The sequence below is a fragment of the Onychostoma macrolepis genome, chromosome 12 (assembly GCF_012432095.1).
Source record: "Onychostoma macrolepis isolate SWU-2019 chromosome 12, ASM1243209v1, whole genome shotgun sequence".
Classification (NCBI taxonomy): Eukaryota; Metazoa; Chordata; class Actinopteri; order Cypriniformes; family Cyprinidae; genus Onychostoma; species Onychostoma macrolepis.
In genome coordinates, this window is record NC_081166.1 from 9,962,037 (window position 1) to 9,974,446 (window position 12,410).

At 35.6% G+C, this 12,410-nt stretch overlaps 1 protein-coding gene across 1 annotated transcript in view; it reads left to right on the top strand.

Annotated features, from left to right (window-relative positions):
- The window catches only part of grin2cb (glutamate receptor, ionotropic, N-methyl D-aspartate 2Cb), a 54,536-nt gene that overhangs the window by 17,335 nt on the left and 24,791 nt on the right, over positions 1 to 12,410 (top strand). The window contains exons 6-7 of the mRNA XM_058794282.1: positions 3,326 to 3,764; positions 9,082 to 9,677. Of these exons, the coding sequence (XP_058650265.1) occupies positions 3,342 to 3,764; positions 9,082 to 9,677 (1,019 nt within the window). The 5' untranslated portion in view covers positions 3,326 to 3,341. The remainder of the gene's footprint in view (positions 1 to 3,325; positions 3,765 to 9,081; positions 9,678 to 12,410) is intronic.

The following is a 12,410-nucleotide window of genomic DNA, read 5'->3' on the forward strand; positions in this document are numbered from 1 at the left end:
GTAAATTTCCTACTGTAAATATATCAAAAATTGCTAAGAACTTAATTTGACAACTTTAAAGGCGATTTTCTGAATATTTAGATTTTTTTGCGCCCTCAGATTCCAGATTTTCAAATATTTGTATCTCGGCCAAATATTGTCCGATCCTAACATTATCCTAACAAGCTTATTTATTCAGCTTTCAGATGATGTACAAATCTCAATTTCTAAAAATTGACCCTTATGACTGGTTTTGTGGTCCAGGGTCACATATAGTATTATAGTTTGTATTATTATTATTAGAATTAGTTGATTTTGTTAGTTGAAAATGTAATTTTTAAATTTTCCATTTCAATTTAATTGTAAAGCTAATATGTTTTGCCAATTTTACTCCACAGAATGCTATTGCTGTTAATCACAGTACATTGTTTGAGATGTGCTGGAAAAGACACTGTGGTGGAAATGGACACTGCTGGACATAGTTAGTTGACAAAACTAATGAGAGTGTGCAAAGTGTGTTTTAAGACACTCCACAGGACCAGAAGTGCCTAGTTGAAGAAACACCCCTAGATGTATATTTTTGAAATGAAAGATGCTTTTTTTTTTTTCACTCCTCTCTGTCGTTTTCCTAGAAACTCGCCCAGCTGTTGCTATGTTAACTCCACTGCTCGGCTAAGTGTGAGGATTTCGTTGAGTTACGAGCATACAAATATGCTCATTGATGCTTTTCCAGTATTGAGTGGAGTTTGAACAGTGTCTTTTTAATGAGGATTTAAAAAAAAAAACAGACAGAGAGAGGAAAAAGAGAGAGGACAGAGACCATGACGGCTTTAACTCTCTGGGTTTCTCACGGCAAGTCTTTTGTTTGGTTTTGTTGATTTTGCAATGGGAATGCATATCTCCTTTCTTACTTCACCATCTGTCTTCCACTTGTGCAGAAAGTACTTGTGATCCCGCATTGGGTGAGGAGCGTTGCTAATGAAGTCCATAGGAAGACAATGCAGTACAAAGCAAATGCACATGCATTCTTACCATAATATATCCTAAACGTTGTAATTAGGTTTATTAGAAGCCAGATGTATTCATGGGAGCATTTTAAGGAACATGATAGCCATCACAATGTGACGGGTTGCATTTATCATGCATAGTAATTACAGTCCATGGTCCAACAGCTAGCTCTGATAGTTTAATAGGCTGCGGTGTCATAGTCGTAAGATGCTGGCATGGATGGATGGGCCTAACCTTTAAGATTCTAATTCAAGTGCATCTCATCAGATTCTGATTTAGTTTGCTGTTGAAAAGAAAGTCCTCGCTCTGTTTTACGAGCCAGTTGTATTTGTGTGCACTGTAACACACTTAGAAGTGTAGCGGTAGCCTTATGGTTAAAGTTCAGCTCTGGCAGTGCAAAGGTTCCTGGTTCATTTCCAAATAGCCGCAACCCAGAAACCGGAGTGTTATTGAGATCACTATCATGCTCTATCACCATGGATACCAGTAATACACTTGACCTGAGGTCGCTCCAAGGGGCCTGTCCTTGAAATGAATAGACTTTAGGTCTATATGGTCACTTGTAAGATCAAGACAAGCAACATATGCTGTAGACCTGTGCACTATATAGATATCCGTGGTTCACAAACTGGCAGTGGTGTGAATTGGAATCATTAAACAAGCATTCGTCAGTCACCAAAGGTGAGCTTTCGATGACCCACACCATCTGCAGGTTGAGAGATCAGGGACCGGCCCCTATGAAGTGTTGAGAGCTGAGTTTAGATGTGATTCCCTGCTGGATTCATTGTAAACCTCCCACTCAGCCTGCTAATGGCCTGTTGTGTCACAAAGGCACATGCACACTATGACCAGAACACATGCAATCCGAGATTATAAGTGACAGAAATAGACATTCAGACCACGTGAATGGTTTGGATTACAATACATTAAAGCACATTTGTACATTTATTTATGTACAATTTCATATTGTGTGTCTGTCGATTGTCTTCAGTAAGATAAATTAAATTTTTATTTTAAAATTAGTAAATCCACAAGTATTTAATCAAAATTAAATTTAGTTGCTGTGTTTATGCATTTATAACTATTAAAATACTGTTTTGTTTATACTGTGTAATTTGAGCAGTTTTGTGTAGATGACACTTGAGGCATGTTATATATGTGTATATAAATAACACTAGACAGAGGTAGATTTTTGCAGCAGTGCTTTTTATTTGTCACTCAGGCTCTATTGTTTACAACAATGCAACACTGTGTCCTATTTTCATCTCATCATGTCTGAACACACAGAAATCAATATTGCTAAATAATCACTGCTGCTTCTCTCATTTGCAAGTCTCCCCTGATAAAAATGTAAAAATAATGTACACTACGGTTCAAAAGTTTGGGTTGATGAGTTTTTTAATGTTTTTGAAAGCTCAAGGCTGCATTTATTTGATCAAAAATACAATAAAAGCAATAATATTGTGAAATATTTTTACACTTTAAAATAACTGTCTTCTGTTTTAATACACACACAGTTTCGCCCAATCTCATATTAATTTTGAGTATCTAGAGTAGTATTGCATCCTTCTTATCACCAAAGAGTCTTTAGTTTTATCATATTTAGAAAAGAAAGATACTCTCTTGCTCTCGTTCTGGTTGACATGTGCGCATGCTCTTCTGGGAGAAGTGCCCATACAAGGATTTCCGCCCTTCATGATGTCATGAAGGGCCATGCTCGAAAAAAAACTTTCTGAAACCTATACAAAGGAGTGTATTTGACACAGAATTACTCTGTATGTCCAAATCATTTTTTTGAAACCTTGGCCATGTTTAGCATGAGAATTTAACTCTTTAAAAGTGTAAATAACTCAGAATGCATGAAATAGCATTAGACACCCCCCCCCCATAACATATAATTTATTCCTGTGATGCAAAGCTGAACTTCAGTGTCACATGATCCTTCAGAAATCATTATAACATGCTGATTTGGATTTGTTAAAGCGAACCATGATGATGTCAAGAAACCATGATAATTTTCTCTTCAGGATTCCTTTAATAGAAAGTTCAAAACTAACACACATTCTGTTTTTCGCAAACTGTATTAAAATGCATTGAAATTTCAAACACATCTCAATGCTAATCTGCAATAATTAAACAATTGTTAAATTAAATCTAAATGAATTCCCCAAGACTTTATGGACCACTTTATGGTTTTAACCGACCAATTTGCAGTAAAAAAATCTTTGGAAAACCTATAAATTATAGTTACTTGGAGAGAGCACACATCTGACATTTTCCAAACTGACAAACACGTAACAATTCTGAAATTATGTGTTTTGTTCTTTCTCTCTTTCAGGCTTTAGGAGGCTGAAATGGCCACTCCTCAAGGGTGTTGGGGTCCCTCTCTTCAACTCCTCCTCTTCTTTCATCTGTTACTCAATGTAGTGCCTCCCTGCCGGGGACGTCCATTCTTCGGCCCTCCTTCGGTCAACGTGGCTGTGGTTTTCAGTGGTTTGGCCCACCACAGTGAGATCAAGGGCCGTCTGAGTCCAGAAAACTTCCTCGACATGCCCCTGCAAGTGAACCCCATCACCGTGCTGGTGAATGACACTAACCCCAGGGCTTTACTCACACGTCTCTGTCAGACTATGGCAGCAGAGAGCCTCCACGGAGTGGTGTTTGAAGATGACGTGGACTCAGAAGCTGTGGCACAAATCTTAGACTTTATCTCCTCTCAGACGTCCATCCCCATCATAGGCATCAGTGGAGGTTCTGCAGTAGTCATTCCACATAAAGTAAGTGTTTGAAAGGTGGTAGTGGTAGATCTTAGGGATCTTTCAGCTTAAAGGAAGAAGGTTTAATACGTAATGGGGATTTCCTGAGATCACAATCCATTCAACACTTAAGTTACTACAAAAGGATTGTCCTTGCAGCTAGGTTGAGAACCGTTGGATCACCTAAAATATATTTTAATAAGGTTTTTTTTTTTTATAAACAAATGTTCTTATTGGGTCACATTCATGAAACACACGCAGATAATAAATAAATAAAAAGCATACATAAAATCATCATTGAATTAAATGAGACTGAAAATTATGTGAATTGTGAAAAGTTGTTCAAATGATTTTCTTTGTAACAAAAACATTTTTATGTAAATCATTTGTAAACGTTTTTGTACATAAATTGTTGAATTTTGACACTTTACACAGAAAAAAAAGAATGATTTCCACCGAAATGTGCAGAAAAACTATTTATGCAGAAAATCATTTGCAGAACATTTTATATGTGAATTGTCACACTGAATTAAATTCAGTGTACACTGACAGTACACTCAAATTTTGAATGATTTACACCGAAATGTTTGTTACACAGAAAATCATTTGTCAAACCTTTTTGTTCATAAATGTCACATTAAATGCATTAATCGTGCATACAAAACATTTTACAAATGATAAACAGAAATTGGCTTGTGTTTCATGCATGAGTTTCAATGTGTGTGCCAGAATAATACTTAAGGTTCATAAACATTACCCAATCATCTATGTACATAAACAAAAAATGTATTAGAGTTATGGTAATACAACAAAATCAGTTAAATTACAAACCATATATACATCAAAGCATGAAAGAAAAGCATCATATATATATTTCAAATATCAAATCGAGATTTAATCATGGGTATCTGTGAAATCATTTCAGGAACGTTGTCCTCACAGCTCTTATTAGACACAGTGAGTCGAAAATAACTGCTGTGAGGTCGAGAACCTTTAGTGTGTGCATGTGTGTGTGTATTTTTCAGCAAGCCCCCTGCAATGATATGTTATTGAACAGCTGCATGGAAAAGTGATTTTGTGAGGTGTGAAAATCAATAGGTGTTATAATGTATAACCAGCAACCAACAGTTGTGTCCCATTTTCCTCTGATTACTGAGGTGTGGAAACTTCTGAATAACATAAAATTGCAGCTGTTAAATACAACTGCGTATGACTTTTTCATGACAGTAATTTTACATACAACGTGTGTAGTGAGGGCGTTTTGTGTACATTTATTGAGTGTCTGGTGGCAGCTTAAATTGTGAATGAAGTAAAAACACCGTCTTATCTATTATTGGAAAGAAAGAAACACAAAGCAATCTGAACAATCACATAAATGTCTTTGTTTTCGCTTTCGAGAGACTTTCATTATTCTATCTCAGCAGTCCACAGTAGAAAAACAGCCATGCAGGTTTGAAACGAGGTTGAGAAAATGATGACAGAATGTTCATTTTTGGCTTAACTAATCCTTTCATTTGAACAATTACTAAAGGCACATGTAGTTGTTTTGCTTTTTTACTGTTAGTCCATGCTGCATGGATTTTGCAGCATCTGATATCTGAAATCCACAATGCACTGAAAAGTGCGCTTTTTAGAAAGTAAAACAATCATTACGCATGCAGACTGGCAAAAGATGTATATCTTTAAATGAGAAACACAATAGCCCTTGATTTAATGGGACAGATGAGTATCTTCAATACCAGCTAGAGAGTAGAGGACTCCTTCCTGCCCAGCTTTCATTTTTTAAATGCCTTTTAGACTCGCACGATGTGCAGAAAAATGTTGATAAGATGTATGAAGTGGAACAGAAAGCCAAAAATATGCATTTGTCAGATCTAGATTAAAATGAAGCATTCTGGTTTGGTATAATTTTTCAAGAGTTTAACCATAGAGCGTGAAATATAAAGATTCTGAATAATTTGCCAAATCTTTTGAACAGCCCAGTGACCATGTTCTTATTTTTAATAAAGAGCACTGAGGAAAAACCTAAACTTAATCTGTTGCTTCTTTCATATTTATAATTTCCAATTGGAAATATTTTGGACAGAACTCTAAAAAAAGAATAGAAAATTAATTAATTCCGACTTTAATATCAATCAAATTAGAAAAGCTGCCATAAAGAAATAGTAGCATAAAGCTGTGAACCATATTTCATGGCATTCTGAACAACCACACTTCCAGATTATGGATTAGGCATTTAATCTCCTTTGAGAAATGCATGCATATCATATCACATAAATTTGATTCGATTATACAATTCCTGTTGTATAGGCATGTGGTGGGCGGAGTCAGGGACATGCGACAGCCTGTTCTACTTTATTCGAATCTGATCATTCTATAGCAAGACAAACCAATGCATATTGCACATGTAAATTCCATGCAATTGAATAAACTGTTCCTGATTATTTTTTCTAATATGAGGGATTGGACTGGAGGTCACAAACATCTGGTAGGGGATTTCTCATGAGATCCCAGTAGCACGAGGCACCATGTGTCAATGGCCAAGTGCCTTCCAAAATAAATAAAGTGAGTTTAAAATATCACCTTTCAGGGTAGAGCTTCCCTTGTCGGTGAGTGCCAGCTCCAGCCTGAACATAGCCTGAAATTTAATAGCATTAAATAATATTTCTATATTTTTTTAATATTATTTAATGATATATCTCTTTCTCTTAGGATTTGACCCAAAAATGAAAATTGTCATCATTTACTCACCATTATGCAACTCCAAACCTGTTTGAGTTACTATATTCTGCAGAACACAAACAATATATTTTGAAGAATGTTTTATAACCAAAATATTTTGGTTTGGTTTGGCTGAACTTTCATTGTACAGACAAAAAATACTGCCGCCTTGGAAGTAAGTCAAACAATTTTAGAAAGACTTGTGGATGAGTAAATGTTGACCATTTTAATTTTGGGGTGAACTAAAAGCTCATGGGACAAATTTCATGCCCAAAGTGTACATGTAATGCCTATTACTGAAGTCCTGAAGGGATCAGGCCATTTTACTGCTCAAGTTTTTTCAGACTTGAAGCACGCTTTTACTACTATGGCATTACTTTGAAATGGTCTTGTCAAGGCTCATGAGTGCTAATTGCAGTAGAGCTGAGTCTGGGTGATTGTATAACTTCTTAAAGAAAGAAATCTGGCAGAGAAGGAGGACCGGTGAGTCCCAGAGCACCTGACATTCACAAGCCCTCTCTCTCTCCAAGAGGTAGCCTACTTTAACCACAGAAGTTATTTGAAGGACACTGGATCAGTCTGTCAGGAAAGAGGAAAGCTCTAGTCAGAAGGAGTCTTGGGAGAATGTCTCTCGGCTCCTGACACTCCCAGACCTCCACACCCATTTTTCTCACTTTGGAACTTAATTGGACACCACCTCCTCCGGTACCTTTGAGTCATCTCATGCTGTGCAGTGGAAGTAAATGCGGTTGGCAGTGTAGGGCATTAGGACACTTGCTTATTTGAAGTTAACTAAGAGCAAGTGAAATTAAAACAGCACTTAATAGATCTCTTTATTTTTTACATGCACAATTGTGGCTTGATAATGTGATGATTCACACATTTGTATATGCAAATATAGTTGTGCATATTTGTTTTCAAAGAGCACATCACCCCGGCATAATATTGAACAGCTGCATGAATAAACGAGTTTCAGGTGTCAAGTGTAAATCCATTCAATGGGATTACAGTAAGAGGAATAATGGTTGAAAGTCAGGCAATAAATCAAGTCTGCTTTGCGTCGCTGCGGTACAGATAGGATCAATAGTCTAGTGAATTGTCTTTGCGTAGTAAATCCAATTCTCGTATCTCATACGTTGGAACGCGTTCAAGGTTAATGTTGCTCAGTAATACATGTTATTTCAATGATATGAGAAAGTCTCATGTACCATGATTGAGTTACTATGGATCCCCTCTATGTGTTCAGCAACCTGTAAAAATGAAATGCAGAAAATGATAGGGCTGTGTAAGTTATGGTTACCATCAGAAGCTCATTCATTGGCAATTTAAAACATACTTTCCTTTCAAAAGCTGGGGTCTGTGGAATTTTTAAAAATGGTTTTGAAAAAAGTTTTAAGCTCACCAAGGCTGAATTTATTTTATCAAAAAATAACAGTAAACAGTAAATTTTGATATTATTACAATAAAAAAAACTGTTCACATTATGCCTAAAAAATCATTCTAATATGATGATTTGGTCTTCTAGAAAAAATTTTTTCTCAGTGTTTAAAAATAAATCTTTTGATTTCATTTGAAATCTTTGGTAACATTTTCTTCATTGTCACTTTTGATCACTTTAATGTTTTTTAGTATTCATTTCTATTAGAATTAGAATCTTATTACTGACCCCAAATTTTTGAACGGTGGAGTACATACTGTATGTATTTAAGTGCATTTTACCATATTTGAAATGCAGTGTTGTGGAAGCTACTTTAAATCTGTAGCTTTTGTAGCTACATTATAATTGCTGTGAACAATCCATAATTTAAAGTAGCTAACTACATTGTTTATTTAATGAGATTTTTTAAATACATAATTATATTATTTATTATATTTAATATCTAATTTCTAAATCAACCAGCAGTATTTCTCTGTCTCAAGTGGTTTGGCAAAGAAATGGTGAATATTAACTGACTGAATCGGTTTAAAAATTGACAATTTTAAAAAGTCCTCTATGTACAGTAGTTTTGGAAAGTCTGAACAATTGCAGTAAATTAGTTACTTTGCAGTTACTTCAAAATCAATCACTGAAAGCAATCAAAGCTTCCAACAGGTAGACAGGGTGTTTTAAAAGAACCCATTTTTGTTTTTGCCTTGTTCTTCTGTAAAGCATTAAGCATGGCTGCCCATTGATCCGGGTGTGTGTTCATGGTGTGTGTGTTTGTTCACTACTCACTGCGCTGTGTGTGTGTGTGTGTGTGTGTGTTTGTGCACTTGGATGGGTTAAATGCAGAGCACAAATTCCAAGTATGGGACACCATACTTGGCCACACGTCCTTTCCTTTCCCTTTTCCCTTTTAGTACTTCTAGTACTGTTAGTACCTCTTTTAAGTACTTCACAACATTACTTTTAAATTATCAATCACAGTATATATTTCTAGTTTTACATTTGCCCTTATTAGAATGTTGAGTGTAAATTAGATTACATGTCTTCAGGTTTATTGCTTGTAATGATTGCATGTATGTAAAACATTTTAGTGTCCTTAACAAATTTATGGTACCCACATGTACTTGATTAAGCTATAAACATTCATCAACAAATGCAGAATTGAATGTATCTCCTGTCTTGATTCTACAGGCTGAAGGCTCTACCTTTCTCCAGATGGGAGCTTCTATAGAGCAGCAGATAAATGCAATGTTCAAAGTGATGGAGGAGTACAACTGGGGTAACTTTGTAGTGATCACCAGCTTATATCCCGGCTATGAGACCTTCGTGGACTACATCCGCTCCTTCACAGACACCAGCTACTTCCTGTGGGAGCTGCAGGATGTGCTGAGCTTTGAGATGTCCGTGGGGGCCAATGACATCCGCACACGAAGACTACTTCAGCAGGTGGACTCGCAGGTATATCTAGTGTACTGTTCCCACGAGGAGGCACAGTACTTGTTCAGGATGGCTTCTGATGTGGGGCTGCTAGGGCCCGGATACATCTGGGTAATCCCCAGTCTGGCTGTGGGGAACCCTGAAGTGTCCCCTCCTGACAGTTTCCCAGTGGGTGTCATCAGTATTATCACAGACCGCTGGAAGAAAACACTGCGGCAGAGGGTTCGGGAAGGAGTCGCAGTCATAGTAAAAGGGGTGCACAGCTTTCATAAGAACAGAGGATTCATTCCCGAGGGTCACAGTGACTGCAATAGTCCTGTCAAATCGTACACCAACAATTCTCTCTTCAGGTAAGACTTTTAGATTGCTAAGTGAAGGTATTAAAACTTATGTCTTCCCTTGTGAAACAAAGTAAATTTTAGTTTTGGTAATAGTTTTAAAAAAAAATGAAGTTAATAGTGCTAATAGTTTGCTTAGTTTTAAAAAGAGAACTTATGGAAAAAAGTACTTCAAATATTCTTTAAAAGAATATACTTAAGTGAAAATGGAATGGAATGCTTTTGGACACTTAATTGCATGTTAATTGCAATTAAATGCGAATGTATTATAGTTTAAATTTATATTAAATGCAGTTAGCTTTTTTTTTTTTTTACACACCGAAGTACATCTTTATATGTAATTTCATAATTACTTTGAAATATGGTCAAAGTGTACTGCTGAGTAAATGTACTGACAAGCATTTATGGTTAACGAATATATATTTTAATGTCATTTTTTTTCTATAGAAAATGTATTTAATGTTGTGTTCTGGTCATTTTGACCCATGGATTTTCTTTTTCCTGAAAATGCAAATGTTATCACATTGGACTAATACTTATGTTAACACTTTAGTATAGGGACAATTCACACTATTAACTAGTTGCTTATTAGTATATCTATTTTTAACATATTGGCTGTTTATTAGTACTTATAAACCACATATTCTGCATGGCCATATTCTACATCCCTACCCAATACATAAACTTAACAACTACCTTACTAACTATTAATAAGCAACAAATCAGGAGTTTATTGAGGCAAAAGTCATAGTAATGGTTTGTTAATAACAAGAATTGGACCTTAAAATAAAGTGTGACCAAACTTACTGCTCACACAGAATAAACCCCCAAAAAATGTATAATTTTTGTTATTATTTTAGTATTTGTTCCCCACCTTCTTTCCCCATACTTGTTGTGGTCCCAGTCAAAAATATCTGGCCTACAAAAATAAATTTCTTATGTTAAATGTTTGCCAAATGTTGGATTCAACCTTTTTATCATTTTTTGCTTTAAAATAACACAGGTTTTGTATTTATTTTTTATTTGAGCGTATGCACCTATGTTTTTGAGTGAACACTGGCAATTATTTACAAATAATGCTTTTTTTCACTTACAAATTGAGGTGCATAAGCTCAGAAATCAATTACAAAAAGAAATACAAAACCTGTGCTAATAGAAAGAAAACAAGTTGACATAATAATTTAATTTAAAGATTTAGTGAAAATGTGGCATAATGACAGATTTACAAGATCGTTTTTGACTGGGAACACCAAATTAGGTAAAGGATTTTCAGCACAGCATAAGGGGTAAATATATTTGTAATGATTATGTTGCAGTTTAGTACATTTCAAATACACAGTACTCAATTTAAATGTAATGTTATGTCCACACATCTAAAGAAGTGCATTTCTTTAAACATGACAATAGAATTATGTTATTAAAACATAATGATTTAAAATGTACTTTAAAGTAAAACTTTTCATTTTACATTATACTGTTTTTAAAATTGTACTAAATGTGGTAAAAAAAAAATTTTTTTTAATTAGTCGTGAAAGTGTAATCATCGTTAACATCATGTCCTGAAAAAAAAAGTATATCATAGATATCCCTTTGGAATATCTGGAGTACTGTGACTGCCAGTAATGTTTTATGAAGCTGTCATATATTTAGTCCTCCCTTGGCCAGCATTGCCCTATTTTTTGTCAAACGTGTTGATCACATCAAATTCAACAGGAATGTGTGGGTGGCAAATTTACAAATCCTCAAAATCCTGACATTTTTAATTCTCACAGCTTAGTTTGCCTCAGGAGATTTCATCATAAACAGCTTTCCAGACAAAACATTGCGTTCTTGCGCTTTTTCTTGTGGTCTTCCTCTGTTGTAATGAGACTGGGAGATTCTCCAGATTTCCTTGTTAAATCTGCCGTTCACCTGGGAGTCACCGTCCTCATTAAATAGTGTTCCAATTGCCTCTCCAAGCTTTCTGTGATCAAGCGTATCAGAGACACATGAGTGACTGGGTCCTCCATCCGGAATGTTCTCAGGCTTCGGTGCTGTTCAGGTGTCTGCCCATCTCTCTAGCATGAAAAGAAATGTCTGCCAGAAGACAGTTAAGAAATCTTTAAAGAACTGGCTTTGAGACAGGACACGGTTGTGACTGGTTGGGCAGTATCAAAGGATTCGTCAGGTGGCAAGACAGAAAATATTCTCTCGGAAATACGTTTTATCAGTAGGATGGTCTGAGGTGAAATGGTAAGATGGGTAGAAGAGTAAATGAACATGACATTTACTCACCTTTATGTTATTTCATGTATCTTCACATGGTTCTTTTCAATACAATGACGAAAACCAACAATGAAAAAAGGGCCATTAAAGTAAGTCAGTGAGAACTGAATCATTGAATCATTGCATACAAATTGCTGTTAAAGTAATTTACATTCATATTTACTGCATATTTGTCCAGTATAAAACATCACTGAGATTGAATAGTTGTTTATGAGCTTTGTTGTTTACAAAGTAGTTATAAATCTCAAAGATGGTGGATAAGATGGATATAGAGCTGTGTATGTGAACTCTTGTCAAGATTTTTTTGTTGATAGTTGTGAGTCATGTCATGATTTTAGCCATTATGAATTATCAATGATGTCTGAATAATGCTAGCTGCCGCTGCTCTTTGCATCCGTAAAATTGAATGACATTGTTAAATCCTTCCTCGTGTTCTGCTGGTCTTATAAGTGAACAATTCGTTTAGGAAAAATGTTCAGG